Raw genomic sequence first — 19,491 nt, forward strand, 5'->3', positions numbered from 1 at the left:
CCACACTTGTCCCTCCCACACACACATCCCATGTAGGACCTTTGCATAGGAGTTCCTTGATGATCCCAAACTAATGTCACTGTTTCCTTTAAGATCACTGGGGGTAGAAGAAGACAGGGCCCTCCTGGGAGAAGGGGAAGATGAGCAGTGCCCAGGGCAGAGGGCGAGGAGAAGGTGTCAATGGATCCCAGGACAGGGCAGAGCCAATTTGGATAGTGATGTGCAAGGGGCAGAAAGGAAGAGTTTGGGACCTTGTCAACAACAGCCTGCGATTCTGTACCCACACTTCTCACGTGCCCCTGACAGGTCTGAGCAACATAAATCACAAACTCCTTGGCCGCTGCATGCCCCAGAGCCAGGATCACCAAGCTCTGACCTCCACCTTGAAACTAAAAATGAGCAGAAAGCAGTGTGTGCTCTGGCAGACTGGTTTAGCTGTGGTTCCTTATACAAAGCTCCGCCGAAAAGCAGAAGTTATACTAAGTAAAATAAAAATAAAAATATCGCTAAACACCTGGCTTGACTCGCCTCTAATTTACATGTGGAGAAAGTCTCTCCCTCCCTGCCTCACCACCAACAACCCCCCAATGCTGCCAAACCCACTGTGCCCCACAAGGGAGCTGGTTCACTGCACACAGCAACTCAGTCTTCAGCAGGAGATGTGCAAGTAAAAGCCTGCACACGCCATGAGCAGCTTGGGGCATGAGCAGGGTTATGAGATATCCTCTCACCAAAAGAATTTGTTGCCTCCACGCTGCACATAAGATCCCAAGCCTGCAATTTAAATTCCTGCCAAATCATGCCCTTTAGAGGTTCCTCCTTTGTGGGCCTACAGAGACCTAGCAAGGGTCCTCTGCATCCCCCGTCTTCAAAGTTTTCATGGGGATTCTCCGGCTGTGATTTTTTATCCTGTTCCTTTATTTGCTGCTGCTTCTATGTCGTCTCCCAGATGACATGTGCCTGAGGTAGCCTTTCTTTGATGGGTCCAAGAGCCAATAAGAGGAGTGGGCTGGCAGGCCCACGTTAGTCACTCATTTTGCATGTGGGTTCCTTGGCTGGTTTGCTGCAGAGCCAGAGTCCTTGCTTGGTGCAGCTGGAGCTGGCAATATCATTGTCATTCATGTAAGCGCAGAGTCCTTCATTCAGTACTGAAAACCTGCCACAAGAACAAACTCAGTCAGCAGAAGCAGTGGGACAGCAGGGACTGGTGGTGAGACTCTGGCCCTTCAGACCCTTCTACCCCATTGAAGGATGGTGCACGGAAGCCACAAAGTGACACAACATGAGCGCACAGTGTGTGCTGCCCCTGAAAGATTGTAACGTGGCCATGTCAGGCGCATACCAACAGGACTCCAACTCAAGCGCATGCACTGCTGCCTGCCCAGTGCCTGGCCAAGGCAGGCCCATGGTTTGTCTTGGGGCACCATGCACATAGCTTGCACACAGCTCCCTGACACTGCCCTTCGACAGCTCAGATGAGCCCAGGGTGTCTGAGTTTAGATCCCACAAAAACCTGCAGCAGAACCAGGAATCCAGCCCAGGCTCTGTGCTGCAAAGACCACCTCTTCCAGCCTCTGGGCTACAGCTCGGACACAACTCACAGGTCTAAAAGGGACTCACCAGCGAGTGAAGTTGGTGCCATCAGCCCATTGCCAGGGCTGGCCTGGGTCCCTCCGGAGGCCAATCCAGTAGTCTGAGTGGCCTTTATAGCGCATTAGAAAGGCCTGTGTCAGAAAAACAAACAGAGCAGACAGACATTACACAACTAAGCCACTGGCCTCTGACAGTCCGTGCTGATTCTCTGAGCGGGTACTCGACAGATGGTTCAGCCTGGGCCCATTCTGCACTGAGAAGTGTCACTGTCTCTCGCGGTCCTAGCCCGCGCTCCCCCAGGAGGGCAGTGCAGGCCTGCTCCCCCCATCCACCTGGCTCATACCACAGGAACACTTCTTGGCACAAGGACTTGGCATGTTGGCTCAGAAGGGTTTTTGCAACACAGACATGTTTCCCTAGGAGCATCTTCACAGAGAGGAACACCACTTTCCTTGCAATGTTTCAGTTTTCCCCTGGGGAACTGTTCTGCTGTGTGTCAGCTCAGCACTAGCCCATGTGCAGCATCTGATCAGCTGTGCAGCCTCGTGGATGTGGTAGTTCTGGTGCCTCCTGTCCCCAGACCCTCCTATGGGCCAGGCTCCCCGCCCAGGCTGTGTCTTTAGTGATGCACGAGAGTTTCCCTATTGGCTGAAGCACCACTGAGCACCATGGGGGCACGGCCCGACCACGGGAGCACATAGGAGAGAGCAAAGCAAAGAGGAACCAACGCCCCTGCCGTCAGGAGGCACCAGGGCAGCCGTCCAGTGCTGATGTGAAGTGATCTGACATGTCTGGACATAGCCAAGCAGTTTTCTCTAGGAACATTCAAGAAAGGAAAAAAAATTCTGAATGAAGAGCAATTGCTGCATTTCCAGATGCATTTTAGGTCTTGTTGGGCTGAGCTGGCAGATGAGGCATTTCAGCTTCCTGCCCTGGGAAGGCAGTGGCAGAACATGGGATCTCTATCACGTGGAGCACACTGCTTCCTCTCAGCCCGGCCATCCTTTGAGTGCTGGCCTCAGGCCTCAGCTCTTTCCCACCCCATCACATGCCTGCACTGTCTACAGCTCTCAAGGTTTTACTGTGGAGCTCACTGAATTTGTTACTTCCTTCAAGCCCCAGCTCCTGGCATCAGGCAGTTAGTTATGAAAGAGCTCCAGGTCTATTAAAAATATATGAAAAAGCGATTTAAAACACCCCCAAAAAACAGTACAGCAGCCCTACCTCTCTCCTGCCATCATGTGTAAGGCAAGGGCACAGGGGAGTGTGCCTGGAGCAGTGCAGAGCACCCCCGTTTCCCCAGCACTGGGTGGAAGGTGCTGCACACTAGAGCTGCCCCAGGGGCCAACTGAGTTGGGCACAAAACACCCTTTGCCAACCGTCCCGGGCAAGGCCTGCTGAGCGGTGCCACCCAGGACTTGCGTCTCTCACCATTTCCTTCTCATTGTCAATCCTGGCCAGTGAGGCACCGAGAGAGGAGCAGCTGCTCTGGCTGGAGTCCCAGCTCCCCTTGGCCTCGGAGAAATAGTAACATCTCCCCAGGTAGCCAATCCAGTCAGCAGGACAGGACAGCACGGGGATGGCAGGAGCAGCTGGATGTTGTTCAGGCCTCTTTGCTGGGGACAGAAAAAGAACAGGGTGAGATATTTGCCCTTCTGTAACCAGGAAACAAGCCTTCAGTGGCGACATAGTACAGACCCCCCCTCTGAACACCGACACGCTGCACTACGAGTCCCTGGGCTCATTCCTGGGAGGCCTCCCTCCCTCGCCAACCCACAGGGCTAGCACTGCCTGTAGCTCCCAAGGGGACAGCCTCGAATCGAGACCCATGTTTTCAACCCCACCCTCCTCGGCAGGAGCTGCAGTCTGGTGCCTGCACGCGAGGTGCCCGACTGAACCTGCACATCTGCTCAGAGGGTCCTGTGCCTGTGTCAGCTCCATGGGGGCAGAGAACAAGGGCATGGTGCGGGGCTGGCACAGAGCTGCTCCCCAAACACCTCACTGCAGGGAGCCCCAAGAGGATCAAACAACTGGTCACATCAACCCACCACCGCAGGATGCTGTAACCGCCCTGTACCTGCAGGAGCAGCATCCTGCCTCAGGCTGGTCAGCAAGCTTTAAGAACGAGGGCTGACATCATGTCCCTCACTTGGGCAATGCTTCTGAGCAAGCGTCTGGCTGTTTCTCCTGGCCACCACTATGTGTGCAGATCCCCTCAGGGCTCCAGGAGTCCCCTCTCCGCAAAACACGGCCAATCTCCAGGCTTTGTAGGCCAGATAAAAATCACTCTGCAGGCTGATTGCAGCCTGCAGGCCGTGGGCTACCAACACACACTCTACAACATCCAGGTGTAGCACGCACCGTGCAACCACAGCTCCAGGTTCTCCAGCCTTCCTGGGTGCAGGATGGAGTTTAGTGAGTTTATGGAAGGGAGGAGATGGCACAGCCACCAAGGGCCCAGTGACTCCCACTACTGCATCTAAACTCTAGCTCGGGTGTCCGTATTTCCCCAGGTCTCAAAACGGGACAACCTGCCAATGCCAGATCTGACTGCTGAGGAAGAGATAAGTTGTGGGAGTGAGGGGCACAGGGAAAAGCATCTGTGTGACAGACACAGGCCTGAATTAGGTGGGGTCAGTGCAGGCTCTTCACTCACCTGAGTGTGCGATGAGGGGAATTACAAGACAGAGATTGAGAGCCACACTCAGAATCAGCAAGAGAGATATCCATGGCGGGAGCATGGCCAGGCAGCCTGAAAGAAAAATAACCAGGAACTGTGCATGATATCTCTGCACCAGAAGGAGAGTGGACTTAATTACACTGGGAGAAGGAACAGCAGGACCCCGAAGGCAAAGGTAGGGGCACTTATGGGAGGGACACGTGAAATTCTGATAGAAAACGTTTAAAAGAATTAAAATAATGTCAAATGGAAAAGCAATCACACCACTGTCCTTAACAGCAGAAATCTTTGGTTCCTAGTTTTCAATGACTCTGTCCCTGCTCCCTTAGGAGCAATTAGTCAAAGAGCAGTTGCAGTGGGAGACGGTAAGGATGGGACATCTGGGGACACAATCCATAGGCCAAGTCCTTCACTGCACCCTGCTTCTGTGCATGAAGCAGCCACTACCAGAGGAGGTGGAGGCCTGAGCTCTGCTCCTGGTCCTGATACCTGGGCAGGGGGAAAGCAGAACATCACAGGACAGGACTGTACCTTGAGGAGTCTTTGTGCTTCTCTCTCCATCCTGCAAAGGGATGGTCATATGAGTCTGTCCTTTTCCTTTCTGAAAGTCTTCCTGGAAATATGTAGGCTCAGCCTTGACACAGGATCCATTCTCCCTCTTTTTTTCCACTGCAGAAGGCATCAAATCCCAGTATCCGGGCATGGGGACCTGATGCACTCAACTGTAGCTAATGCACCTGGGCTTGGTAGTATGAGCAGAGCCCTTGCAAGGCAATTTCAAAGCCACTCACTCGATTGTGGCTCAGGCACGGCTCAGCTACGTGGGGTGATTCGATAAAACACTTTTCAAATACAATTTGTACTTGTGTTTTACCCAGCCACACCCACCCACTGAGCTGTGTCTGGGTTGCATTTGAATGAATGGATTCAAAACTATCCTGGGCACTGCTTGAAGCTCCAGAGCCAACAGGGTCTTAGCAAGTGCTGTCACTGCCCAACCCGACTGGCTGCAGCAACTTCACCCCGTTCTCTTCTGCCGCAGTCCCCTGGCTGGTCTGTACCAGAGGAGTTACCTGTGGGGAGAGACAGCACATGTACTCAGGGTCACTGCACCTGATCTTCAGGTAGGTAGTTTCATTGCCTGCTAGGGCACTTCATGGAGCAGCAGGGGCACCCCTCCCAGCTACATGCCCCTGCTGCCAAAACACCAGTGAAGACAGAGCAGAGCTCCAGACCACACCTGGCCCAGCCCCACCTGAAGGCAGCCAGGATTACCAACCCCACATTAGGCAGGGATGGCCTTGGGGACACACTGACATAACACTGCTGCTCCTGTACCTGTGTGACAACCTCTCAGTGGATGCATCTACACATGGAGTAAGTGCACAAGAATAAACTACAGAGCTTATTGCTCCAGAGTTTTTGGTTCCCGCATGTGCCATCTGAACATGTTCCTGGGAGCAATTAACCCCAGAGCGCTCAGCCATACAGTTTATTCATGCACCGCAAGTGGAGCCCACCTGGCAGAGGCTCCAGAGGAGGCGGGTGCAGCCTGCCAGCCTAGGGCTGCTCCAACCTGGTTTCACACGCTGCAGAGGGGGTGCCTGGGGCATGAGGGTGCTTCACTGTGGGGCTAGCCTGTAGGTAACTCCCACTGAAGCACTCTTGTGCCCCATCCAGCTGGATCAGGGTCTACATGTGTGCTGCCGCTGTTCACAAGAAGACTCTGCAACAGGGCAGTGCTTGTAACTACACATACTATCCTGCCGTGGGGTTTTCAGTTTCCTGCACCCTCGCAGGGGTGCACATGCAGATGCTGAGACATTTACTGCAGAGCTAATTAATCAGTTAAACAGTAAACATTAGGGCTGTGCAAAGGTTCAGACCACGATATGGATTCAGAAAAGATATAGACGATTCAGAGGCCAAATCTGCGAGTCCGAATCAAATCACTAGCTGCTTTCGATTCAGAAAACATTTGGCAGTTCAGAGGGCTGTCTGCATGGGGAAACAGAAACTTAGAAGAGGAAGGGGGGAGGGGGGGAGGAGGTAGACTGACATTTGTAAGTGGCCAGCAAGCATGATTTCTCTCTGACTACCCTTCCAATTACAGTGTCTGGAGGGAGGGACATAGAAACAGCATAAAAGCTTCTGTTCGCAGGCTTGCTGTGCCTTTTCCGAGCTGGTTCTGAGTGAGCGACGGCATCAGAAAAGCACTGTGCTGCGTGGCTTGTTTCATAGTCACTCAGTTGCAACTTGCCTGCTCCTGTTTGTTCTTAGAAAGGATGGGCTTGGGCTTGGGCTTGGCATCTCTTACTTAATACTATCCAATTAATTTCTTTCAATTTATATCCCCCCCCCTTTTTTTTTTCCAAATTTGAAAACAGAAAGCTCAGAGTGATCCATCACTGTGCAGGGAGGCACACAGATGGCATGCACACACACACTTATAATATACATACATAGAAGAGGAAAAATTAGATATTCATAGGAGAAGAGAGTCAGATTATATATAGTAGTTATTAATATTATTATAGTTAGTTTACACATAGACTGAAGACAACACAGAAGTCAGATTCAGATTGAGCCTAACACAGAACTCAGGGTCTTAGAAGAAGGAAATACATCCTTTTAGGTACACATCACAACACAGAAATAGAACAAGAAGTACAGTAGTAGTCACACATCCACATTAATAGAGCAGCACAGAAGACACCATATATAGTTATTAATAATCAAAGAGGAGTCCAGTGCGTGCACACAACACAGAAGGAATAAAACACACAACACAAAAGGAGCATCACACCCACACACACACACACACACCCCTTTTGCAGCATAGGAAAGATTAATATGAAGTGTGTTGGAAAGGCAGATGCCAGGTCTTCTGGAAGGATAGGGAGAGGGGGTAGGGGGAGAGCTAGAGCTGCAAGTCCCCCTCCGCCCCCCAAACATAGACACATTCTCTTCCCAAGCAGCCATGATGCTTCTGCTGTCAGTGGAAGCAAGGAAGTGGGAACAGTGTCTGCACCTGATGTCCCTGCACCTGCACCACCCCCCCCAAGTCCAGAAATAGGCACCAGCAGTGGTGTGATCAGTCAGGCCATTGGTGGGCTCTCCTCCAAGCTGGGGTGCTAGATGAGTCTCACACGGCAAGGGAGATCATGGGGGCCACGAGCCGCATGGTGCAGGGGTGGCTCGCTGGGCAGGCCAAGTTCACCCGTGGGTTCATGGTCACCGACAGTGGGGCCAATGTGGTGAAGGCTCTCCGTGATGTCAACTTTGTCAATTCTCCCCTGTGTGGCACACAGGCTATACCTCATAGTCAGGGATGCCTTGGAGGGAGACAGGGCTGCCGGTGATGGTGCCACCACCACGACTGCTACAAGCCAGGTGATTTCAAAATGCAGGAAGGCGGCGGGCTACTTCCACTGCAGCATCAAGGGGGGGCAAGATGCTGAGGGAGAAACAGGTAGAGCTCAGCATCCCACAGCACAAAATCATGCCAGATGTGGAGACTCGGTGGAACTCCACATACCTGATACTCTAAAGGCTGGTGGAGCAACAAAAGGCCATCCATGAGATGGTCTTGCTTGGGGTGATAAGGATCAGCGGCCCCCTGAACAGAGGTGAGTGGGATACCATCTCCCAGATCTTGGTGGTCCTCAAACCCTTCCTCAATGCCATGAGACCCTTAGCACTGGCAATGCCCTCCTCAGCCAGGTGATCCCCCTACTGAGGGAACTGGAGAACCAAATGGAGAAGCTCCAGGGGATCACTGTTCCTGGCTGGGGCAGGCCGCTGTCACTGCGGGGCGGGGGGGAGGGGAAGTACAGCAGGTACTTCCTCAGCCTGGCAAAAAAAATATATCTTAAGAAGCTTTCAGGTTGAAAAACCCATTAAGTATTCCTTTTTTTTTCATAATAAACATATAGACATAAAAGCACAAGGTAAGCCATCGCATACCATGAATACACAACCCAACATTTTTACTGCTTGCTGTCAATTCCTTTCTAAAGAGTTTTATAGAGCAGTCAGTCAGTCACTAAGTTATTTTACTTGATGTCATGTAAAGTGGTGGACCAGACTGAGTCTATAGGGGAGGAGGAGACCACACTGGGGCACACTACCATGTTGTGTAGAGGTCCCAGTGCCAGTGAGGGCGCATCTTAACACACACAGTGTCACCCACCCACATGACAAGTTTTGCCTGTTAGCAGCCAGAGGTGCAGGGCCCCAGGACTCCCACCCATGCACCTCTCTCTTTGACAGCTGGCAGGTTTTGTGGCCACAGCAGGGCCTAGCAGGTCTGCAGTTTTCACTCCACTGTGCCTTAACACACACACAGGGCCACCCACGTCATGAGTTCTGCTTGTCAGCAGCTTGAGGTGCAGTTTCCCACAAACTGCTACAACCATTTCCTTGAAACGTTGCAGGCTTCCTGCTTTCAGCAGAGGCTACTACCCCTGCAAGTTTCATCTCACGCAAAACAAAAAAGTTATAGGTATTTCATTGATTCCCCATCATACCTTATGGCTGAATAGAAGCAGAAAACCAATTTGGAGTTTCGAATTGAATCACTAGCATCCGAATCCAAACCTGGCCAAATCTGAACCCAAATCTAATAGTTCCCTATTCACACAGACCTAGTAAATGTGCCCAGTGGTGTTTATTTCCATGCCCCCATTGGTATACAAGGTCAGATTGTGGAGTATTGCATCTCTCATCTGTATATCCCCATTGGTACACATGGGGCAAGGGAGGGAACAACTCTTTTCAGCTTGATATCATCACACGTTTTAACTGCTTTTAACAGTTTGAGGACAAGCGGCCTGGGGAGACAGTCTTGCATGCACCGGCCCTGCCTTCTAAGAGTGTGAAGTTCATACGGGGACAGATGAATGGGAAATTTGGGTCAAAGTTGCCAAAGGCCACCACACACCATGACTTGCGTGTAGGTTGGGGTGAGGGGGAACCCTCAGCTCAGGGATCGGAGGAAAAGGAAAGGGCAAGTCTTGGCTGTTGTGTTTTATTTCACCATTCAGCCACGAAGAGAGAAATGCTGTTCATGGGCAAATCTCTCCAGTGGGTTCAGGCTGCCGCCCGGGGAAAGCTGCAGCAGTGCGGGAGCTGTGCCGGCGGAGGCTCGGTGCCGCCCGCGCCTCGGCGCTGCAGGGCGGCGGGCAGGGCCGGCCCGGGACTCCCTGCCCCGCCGGCGGCGAGAAGCGGGGCTGGCACCGGCCGGGAGGCGGAGAAGCGCCGGCAGACGCGGCCCCGGAGCTGCCTCGGCGGCGGCGCTGGAGCCACCGACCGGCCCGGCCCGGCCCGGCCGCTCCCGCGGGTTCCCGGACCCGGACCCACCCGGACTGGGACCCGGACCCTGCGCCCGCTCACCTGCCCGCCCCGCTCCGCCAGCGAGCACCGACGGGAGCTGACCTCGGCTCGGCTCGGCGCTTGCCCGGGTGTCCGCTGCTCAGCCCCGCGCGCCGGGAGAAGCCGGGACGCAGGCGGAGCCACCCATGATATAAGGGGGCGAGAGAAACTGAAAGCCAGAGCCGCGGGGCGCGGCTTGTTCCGTGTTTCTTTTTAAATTTGACAAATCCCCCAACCCGAACCGCCCGCGGCCAGCCCGCACACACGCAGCCCGGGTGAGCAGGGCCCTATCCGGATGATGTTAATGAATCTTTAAACGTGGGGCCGGGAACAAGGAGCTGTTTACTCCCGGCTCCACAACTGAAGGCCGGGCAATGGCTGGGAGGGGCTGAAGAGACACATTTTTGTCAGACAGGAGCAGTGAGTACAACGTGCCACCAGTGCCAAGCACCGAGTCCTGAATAAGAGCTGAGTTTGGACCGGGGTTAACAGACAAAATCCTTTTCGGGTCCCCCCAAAACCATGTCCCCACCCCGGGCACTCTCCTGACGAGGCCTGGGCAGGCCCGAAGCTGGGCCCACAGACCGTGCAAAGTAGGTGGCACGTGGCAGGTTGACAGTGGAAAACCAAGGCTCAGGTTGGGCACCGCTCTGCACAACCTTCATCCGAGGAGCCCCCAGGAGTGGTGAGGTGTTCTGGGTGGGTGAACCCATCAGAGTAATCTGCGGTGGGAGTAGGGCCAACCGTGAAGCTTTCTCACCAAGCCTTAATGCCACAGACGAGGAACGTCCTTTACTTTTTATTTCACTTCTGTCATGACAGTCTGGGTTTCCAATTTTTCAGATTTCCCCCTCTGTTTAAATAACACCATGAATTTTCCCACTGAATTCAGCAATCATTATTCCTGTTTCTCATGATGATATAGCAGTGGTGATTCTCAGTAATGGATCTAGCACAGATCCAATTTTTGCCATTTTAAAGCTGTCTAAACAGGTCATTTAATTACACATGGGTGATTTTAGAGAGTTTTAAAATGGCAGAAGCAGCCTTAATTAAAGCTGGTTATATGTGTCTTCAATGTAAGGCAAAGTGGTAGTGCATGTCAGAATACAACATACAGAATAGGCCTTATTTATCCAAAACATAGCATAAGGTGGGGAAAGAGGGTGCAAAAGGGGAACCTGGTGAACAAACTCCCCAGCCCCACCCATGCACCACAGTGCTGTTAGGCAAGCTAGTGCTGCAAGCTCTGCTCTGCGCCATGGGCAGGGGTAGCTGTCCCTTGGCTCCCCTAAACCCGCCAGCTCTCCCCATCCCGACATCCCTCTGCTCTCCGGCAGTGGGAGGCAGCCCCCAGTGGTGCACAGAAGCCACCACCGCTGTCACCCTGCCCCCCACTTGCCCCTGCAGCAGGACAGACAGGAGTGGAGAAGGAGGGGCAGGTCTCAGGAAGGCCTGAGATTTGGGGAAAGCAGCTGGACTCCACAGAGAAGCCACTGCATGTGTCATTGCTCTCCCCATATGCTCTGTGCTGTTGTTTCTCACTCCTCTTCCTGCCTGTCCCATCGCCACTTGACAGTGTGATGTCCAACTGCAGAGCCAAGGCCCCTTCTTGCTCCCAGCTCCCACCCACAGCCACCCTGCCCGGCCCCACACCCACTGAGGAGCCCTTGCACACACAAAAACCTGGGCTTGCTTCACCACTCAGGGTCCTGGCGCGCTCTTAGGGACATCACAAGGGAGGCTGCTGACGACTCAGAGACCCTTCTGCTTGTCCAAAGTCCTGCACAAATGCCAGCCACGAAACACCTTACTGCACCCACAAGGCAAGTGTGCATGGGAGCGGTGTGCCACTACATACAGGTGAGGAAAATGTGACAGGGAGGGCTGAGGTGACTGCCCCAAGGACACCCAGGGCACCACAGCCAGGATCAGGCCCCATTCCTGCAGCCCACATTGCCCTGCCTCAGCATGAAGCCTGCCTGCTGGCGCTGCTGTGCAGGAGGTGGCCTTGCTCTAGCAACTCTTTTCCCCCCACGTGCTGTTGCAGGCAGTGCCACATTCAGCCTGAGTTTGAGTAGCGCTTAACCGGTGTCTTCTCCCTATGGCTCTCTGCTCCGCTGGAGCTTGAGGGGATGGGAAGCATCAGTGCACAAGGTCAGCACTTCCCAACCCAGCACGGGGCAGCAGCAGGGCCCAGCACAGGGCGGCCAGTTCTGCTGTTAGGCACCTACCAACAAATGCCCCTGGGCCAGTAGCCAGAGCTGCTGGCACAGGCTGTTTGCTGCTCCCCTTTCCATGAACAGAGCACAGAGGTGCCTACTCCTTGCCATAGAGCCAGCAGCACTGCTTCTTGTGCCCCAGCTGCACAGTTCACGTTTCCAGCTCCTGGTGTCCTCGTTCCAGTTCCTGAAGATGACCCAGGTGAGAGCTGTTCCAGCCACTCCTGGCTGCACCAGAGATAAGGCCAGGTGTATTACTGACTGGGGGCTGCAGCAGACAAATGAACAGACTGGTAGGCCTGGAGGTGCTGGGCCTGTGCTGGGGCTGGCTGGGGGAAGGGAAGGGAAGGGAGCTCAGCCTCCCTGGCACCCAGCTGGATGCTCCCAGCCTGGCTGCATAGCCCCTACCCCATGGAGCTCCTGGACTCTGCAGACTACAGAGGACTAGTGACCCCATGGTACAGGAAGGCACTACTGCTCCAACAGACCAGGAGACTGATGATAGCTGCAGAAAGAGGCAGAGGCAGGCCAGGAACCAAGCCAGCACTGCCTGCATCAAATATGCTGGAGTCTGCAGGAGCCTTTCTCCTGACACTAGGGGGGTTGGCTCCTTCCCTGCAGCAGATGGAGGAGCAGGCAGAGACATGAAGAGGGAACAACTGCTCTCCCTTGAGCAGGTAGAGGCTGCAGCCAGGGGCTGGGCCAGGGAAGCCTGGCTCCTTCAGCTCCTGGAAAGCCCTTGGGTGGATGATTTGGGGATGGAAAGAAACTGCTGGGCTGTGTGTCACAGGCCAGCTGGACACTGTGAGTATATTAATTTAGTTGTAGGCTGACCAAGTACTGCAACTTTATTAGCCACTGGGCTTTTTGGTTCAGCATCGAGGAGGTGATGTTGGGAGGGAAGCAATGACAAGTTTCACTTATGACAGTAACAATGAATTTTACTTATAGCAACAAAAGATCTAGTTTACACATATGACAGATAGTAAAAAGGTTAAGCTAATAAATAGACAACATAACAATACCAGTTAAAATTGACAGTGATCATAAAAACAGAGATAAATCAACCAAGAGTTTTCACTTGGTTAGCAACTTATTGATAGTCCCCCAGTTAGGTATACCTCAAGTTGATTCAGTGAAGTCAAGTGTCCCTGATCCATGCTGTCAGAGGGAGAACTGGGGGAAGATCACTCAGTCAGGATCTGGTTTTCCCTTACACAGGGAGTAAGAGAGATCCAGGGGAATAGGACAGTAATGACCCTTCTGTTCCGTCCTTCCTACAGGTTACTTAACATGTGTGTTTTTTTATATTTTGTCTATGCTAATCTTTTGGCTGTATAGCCATTTATACTTTTATTTTATAGCTGTTATTCTATGGGGTTAAAAGGTGTTAGAAATTATTATAATAAGTTACTGTTTAAGTTTGGGCTTACTTAATAAACAAATTCCACTACATTACTTTGGGGTCTGAGATTAACATGTCCCCACCCAAGTTTAACCCACTATGTTAATTATACCTTGTGATTAGGTTCATACATCTTTACTGACTTTAAGCAAAAATTATTAAATCAGCTAGGTTTGCAGTTTCACCTTTTATTCTGCTTTCTAAGCTTACGCTAATTTTATGATCAGTGTAACAGCTATATATATATTCCAGACAGGCCAGAAACATCCCCAAAAAAACCCAGTCTCATAAGCGCTATTTTAAATATCTTCAAAAAGTAGATTTCTTTTTGCTATAAGTTGCTCATTAGCTCTTTTTGGCTCTGGCCATCACAGCTATGTGAGGGGAAAAAACAGGAAAGGGCTCCGATACCAGTAGATAAATAGGGGGAATTTCCATCCTGGTGTTATGGTTCCAGGAAGACTGTTTGAATTATGATAAGGAAATGAACAGGGCTGTGCCTTTCCAAGTAATCTCGAGTGGCTTCCTGCTAATCACTAATGTTGTCACGGTACAACTATTCTGACTTATTGCCAGTGAGATATGAACAGACCTTTGTGCCTTGCAAAGGTCAAAGCCCAACCCCCCCCCCCCCCCCAATAGAAAGTGATAGCTCCTGGTTGGATGGTGTGGTAACTGCTTATAAACCCTTAATCAGCCTGTCAGACCCAGAACTGCATGGATCAGCGAGAGGCTCTGCTGTCAGGAGACAGCAGTTATGAGGCAGTGTCCTCCCAATCAGACGCCTCAGTGCTTTCCGAGACACTGCTTTTCTCCCAAGGGAACTGACTCACCCTCAGTCAGCAGCAGGGTCTCAGTGATTCCCCTGCTTCCTCACACAGGCTCCAGGCCATTGGTTTCTACAGGGTGGGACTGAGGAGAAGCCCCATGAGGGCTGCTAGGAGCAGTTCCTCGGCCCTGCGTTCAGTTCCCTGCCAGCTAGGGTGGGACCTAGAGCAGCCCCGGGACTGCTCTGATCTACACAGATGACTCTGGGTTCACCAGAGCTGCACACTTGCGGAGGATGCTGGAGTGGGTCACACAGAAAATGACTGGCATGGCTGCAGCAGTGATCAGAAGTGTCTGGGGATTATAGTGGACCATAAATTGAATATGAGGCAGCAGTGTGCCCTTTTTACAAAACAAGGCGTTAGCATCCTGGGATGTGTTAACAGGAATGTCACCTACGAGTCAAGGGAAGCGATTCCTCTGCTCCCCTGAAGTACTGTGTCCCACTTTGGGCACTGCACTTCAATCCAATGCAGAGCAACCAAAATGATTATAGACCTGGGAAGGAAGATTTACACGGAAAGTCTTAAAGGATTATTTAGTCTGGAGAAAATAAGACTGAGCATGGATTTGAGAATGGTGTTCAAATGCCTGCAGATTGCTTATAAAGAGGGTGGGGATTCTCTGTGGCCACAGAGGACCAGGCAAGGAGCAATGGCCTTACACTGAACGAGGGAAATGTGGTTGGGTATTAGGCAGTTTTCTCAATCTGAGCGTGGTTCAAAGCAGGAACAGACACCTAGAGAGGCTGTGGGGTCTTCATCCTTGGGAGTTTTTAAGGAGCTATTAGACAAGCCCTTGTCTGGGACAGTTTAGACAGAGATGATCCTGCCTTGAGCAGGGGCTTAAGCTAGGTGTGACTGCCTGTGGCCCTTCTCACCGTAGTTTCTATGAGTCTATGCTACAGTCACACACCCCTAACTTCAGATACACCACTGTGCTGGGGCTGCACTGGGACGGGCCTAACCCAATATGGGGGGAGCGCCTGGGAGGGTCACAGCTGCTCTCAGGTCTGGTGCTCTGCACTGCCAGAGCAATGCTGGGCAGAGTGACTGCAGCAGGGGCCTGAACCGACAGAGCACTGGGAAAGGGCAGGTCAAGGTCTGGCTTTGGGTGACTGTTTGTTCAGTTAGTGGGAGAGGGGTGGGGAGTGCTGCAGCCTCCTTTATGGGCCTATGGCACAGCTCCCTGTGTAAATATTTGCCTTGGCCTGAAATCAAATTTCAGCTTCATTTGACTCTGGAGGCTGGGTGGGGCCTGTGCTTTGCTCTGTTGTATGCTACAACCACCTGTGCCCAACTTCCAACTTCAGGGCTTGTGTGTGTTCTATGTAACAGGAGATTAAGGCACCTTTGAAACCTCTACCTTGTTGAATAGTTCAAGGAAACCCTGCACTTAGCTTGGACCTGGATAATGAAGAGTGCACAAAGGGACCTGGCTTGCTGGTGTCTGTGAATTCTAGAATCATAGAAAATGAGGGCTGGAAGGGACTTCAAGAGGTCATCTAGTCCAGCGTTTCTCAGCCCATGGATTGCAACCCAAAAGTGGGTCAACAGAATATTTGAAAGGGTTGTGAACAATTACAGAAAATCGCAGGAAAGCATGGGTTACCTTTTTCAGGCTGGCAGTTCCAGCCTCCAAGGGGGCTTGGGGCTGTGGGGAGTGGGAGGAGGATGATCAGGCAAGGGGTGCCACATGCACATGGCAGCCAGGCAGAGGGGAGAGCAGCTCCCATGGAAGCATGGGGGTGCATGTGCACCCCAAGAGAGTGTTGGTGCACCCCCTGACAGGCCATGCTCCTTATTCTAGCGATAGGCAGGGGAGGCAAGTGGGAGGGAGTGATCAGCTGGGGGAGGAACATCCCCCCTGTTAGTGAGAGTGGCCATGGAGGGGACCCGCTCACCCTGGTTGCTGACTGGTCCCTGGGGGGGCACATGCCCCCCCCCCCCCAACTGAGGTGGCACCAGTTGCCCACATCCATAACCACAGGATTAGTTGAGTTTTTTAGGGAAATTACTGAGCAGCTGAGTAGACTGATTGCTGATTGAGACAAAGGGCCCTAACAAAGGGGCTCAGCCAGTCCAGGCCCAGGAGAGGTATATATGGAACAAGTGAACACGAGGAAGCAAACAGGACAGTTGGGTAGTCATTTCACAGGTCAGTTTGCTGTCCCTCTCCTCAAAGGGGAACCTTAAAGCTAATTTTCTTTCTGCATATGTAATTAGGACTGACTAAGCTACATAGTTTTATTTGAGTAGCTAAAACACACAACCTAGATCAAGACTTAAGCCCCTTGTTTAACTAGAGGCCAGAATGAGGTGGAGTTTGCTTGGAAACTTTCACACAGTCCTTCATTGTAATTTCCTAAGAGGAAAGAGGTTTACAGAGAACAGGGGAGCTCCATAGGATCAAGGAAGAGCAAACAGGCCAGCTACACAGGAGTTTGCTAGGGAAGATCTGCTTGGAAAGAGAGGCAGGAAGTGAGAGGGAGCAGATTAGAAGACCTTGGGACATAGCTGGAGGACATCACAAGATCGTTTCAGGCTGGACATAAGGAAGAATTTCTTTACTGTCCGAGCCCCCAAGGTCTGGAACAGCCTGCCGCCGGAGGTTGTTCAAGCGCCTTCATTGAACACCTTCAAGATGAAACTGGATGCTTATCTTGCTGGGATCCTATGACCCCAGCTGACGTCCTGCCCTTTGGGCGGGGGGCTGGACTCGATGATCTTCCGAGGTCCCTTCCAGCCCTAATGTCTATGAAATCTATGAAATCACAATCCCAGAGTCACTGCCACTTGTAGCTCTTCCTCTGCTTCCATGTTTGAGGCATCTCTCCAGACAGGACCACACACCGTGGAGGCTTCCACCCAGGTCCTGGTTTTGCGCTGTGCAGAGAGCAGCTTGCAGATTCCTTCCAGTGTCAGCCAGGTGGGCGAGTGCCTGCAATGTGAGCAGTGCCTTCTGGGGGTACCCCTCAAGGAGAAGGCAAGAGAGCTCCAGGAGGAGGTAGCAAGGCTCAGCAGCATCCTCCTGCATGAGGACTTCATCGATACCATGCTAAAGGAAGCCTCTAGGACTGCGGAGGAAGGACTGCCAGACGTAGTGCTAGAAAAGGAAGAGGGCATGGATTCCCAGAAAGGTGGAAGCTGGAAGCTTGTATCTTCTGGCAGAAAAAGAAGTCATTATCCCCACTTGAAGGTGCAGTTCCCCCCAAATGCCTTGAGACCTTGAGACATGGATGGAGGACATCACAATCCCAGATTCCCCATTATACCCTACGGCCAGATCTCCAAGGCGGCTCCAAAGCTTCAGCTGGATCGAGGCGGAAACCCGGTCCAGAGCTCCGGATCGGATCATGGCCATCTGAAGCAGACAGATCTGAAATCGGATCGCTGCTGACTCGCACAGGCCTACAACCTGGCTGTCTTCTATGATGAGATAACTGGCTGTGTGGGTGCAAGAAGACCACTGGATATGATAGATCTTGACTTCATCACTGTTTTTGATATCATGTCCCGCAGCATTCTTGCAGGCAAGCTAAGGAAGTATGGGTTGGATGAATGGACTGGCTGTAAGGTGGATAGAAAGCTGGCTGGGTTGTTGGGCTCAGGTCATAATCAATGGGTCAATGTCTAACTGGCAGCCAGTATCAAGTGGAGTGCCACAGGGGTCGGTCCTGGGGCCGGTTTTGTTCGATATCTTCACTGACGATCTGGAAGATGGGATGATTAGCCCCCTCAGCAAGTCTGTGGATGACACCAAGCTGGGGGGCGGGTAGAGTGCAGTAGATACACTGGAGGGTAGAGCTAGGATTCAGAGTGACCTAGACAAATTGGAGGACTGGGCCAAAATAAATCTCATGAGGTTCAACAAGGACAAGTACAAGTCCTGCACTTAGGATGAAACAATCTCAGGAACTGTCTGGGGACTGACTGGCTAAGCAGCAGCTCTGCCAAAAAGGACATGGGAGTTACAGTGAACAATAAGATGGATATGAGTTAGCAGTGTGCCTTCGTTGCCAAGAAGGTTATCAGCATGCTGGCCTGCATTTTTAGCAGCATTGCCACCAGATCAAGGGAAGTAATTATTCCACTCTATTCTGAACTGGTGAGGCCACATCTGCAGCACTGTGTTCAATTTTGGGCCCTTCACTACAGAAAAAATGTGGACAAGTTGAAGAAAGTCCATTGGAGGGCAACAAAAATGGTAAGAGGGCTGGGGCACATGACTTATGAGCAGAACATGAGAGAACTGGGCTTATTTAGTCTGCAAAAGAGAAGACTGAGAGGGGACTTAACAGCAGCCTTCAATTCCCTGCAGGGTGGTGCCAAAGAGGAGGGAGCTCGACTGTTCTTGCTGCAGATGACAGAACAAAGAAGCAATGGTCTTAAGATGCAGCAAGGGGAGTTTAGATTAGATATTAGGAAGAATTGTCTCACTGCGGGGTAGTAAAACACTGGAACAGGTTACCCAGAGAGGTGGTGGAAGCTCTGTCTTTGAAGATTTTTAAGACCCAGCTAGACAAAGCCTTGGCTGAGATGATCTAGTGGGGGATGATCTTGCTTTTTGCAGGGGGTTGGACTAGATGGCCTCCTAAGGTCCCTTCCAGCACTAATTTTCTATGATTCTATGTAGCTGTACTGACTGCCTCAACCCCCCTCCCCACGTCCTGGATCCATCCACGGACCTGGACCATAGGGACTCCCCGCAAGGTAACTGTCCTACCTAATAGCACTGACTGAGTCCTCCAGCCTGGCTCCAGGGCACCTTCCTATTTCCTGGTGCATGGGTACATGGGCCCTGCCTCTGCCCGGCACAACCTTCACCCAGCCAAGCTGCCCCCATCCCTGTGACAACTCATCTTCTCATCACTTCTTGAAAGGAGGCACCACCACTCAAATTTCCACACTGCAAGTGGGTGAAGCTACATCCACCTCAGCTGTGCAGTGCACTAATCAGCCTGGGTCCTGCCAGAGCTCTGCAGGCAGTGAGCTCAGTCAGGTGCTACCGCAGCTCTGTGAGCTCGCCATGCAGGTGAAGATCCAGCAGGACCTGTGATGATCAGCTGGTCTGCTCAGAGAGCTCACTGGGCATATGTGGCACAGGTGAAGGAGGGTGTGACTGTATCATGACACTGCTCTGGATGGGCCCCTGGGCCAAGCCCAGTGATGCCAGGTGCTGCGGAGACACCACAGAGCCCTTCTCCAAGGAGCTCACAATCCAGGCACAGGGTGTTCAGAGTTCCTTGGAGCAGGGGGAAGAAAGATCCCTCGTGATAGCTGGAGGACAGGGTGCAAGGCACAGCACCTCTGGTTGGTGTCCCTTTCATTCAGACTCCAGACCCCAGAGTCTTGGCTTGATTTGAGCATAGAGTGATTATGGGCAACTGC

The 19,491-nt window shown here is 52.2% G+C and overlaps 1 protein-coding gene across 3 annotated transcripts; it reads right to left on the minus strand.

The window, feature by feature from the left end:
* Window positions 1-414: 414 nt before the first annotated feature.
* LOC132245931 (early activation antigen CD69-like) lies at window positions 415-9,882 on the minus strand. Of its 3 annotated transcripts, none has more exons than XM_059719407.1 (6): window positions 9,710-9,882; window positions 4,805-5,346; window positions 4,250-4,345; window positions 3,025-3,209; window positions 1,621-1,724; window positions 415-1,156 (listed from the first exon to the last, which is right to left on the minus strand). In XM_059719407.1, the coding sequence occupies exons 2-6, from the start codon at window positions 4,974-4,976 to the stop codon at window positions 1,024-1,026; spliced, it is 690 nt and encodes a 229-aa protein (XP_059575390.1). In that variant the 5' UTR covers window positions 4,977-5,346; window positions 9,710-9,882; the 3' UTR covers window positions 415-1,023. The 3 variants fall into 3 exon arrangements, with proteins under 3 accessions (XP_059575390.1, XP_059575388.1, XP_059575389.1); XM_059719405.1 differs by having other exon boundaries at window positions 9,668-9,882; XM_059719406.1 differs by lacking the exon at window positions 9,710-9,882 and adding an exon at window positions 7,592-7,730.
* Between the last annotated feature and the right edge of the window lie 9,609 nt (window positions 9,883-19,491).

The sequence above is a fragment of the Alligator mississippiensis genome, chromosome 15, assembly GCF_030867095.1.
Source record: "Alligator mississippiensis isolate rAllMis1 chromosome 15, rAllMis1, whole genome shotgun sequence".
In the NCBI taxonomy this organism is placed as follows: domain Eukaryota; kingdom Metazoa; phylum Chordata; order Crocodylia; family Alligatoridae; genus Alligator; species Alligator mississippiensis.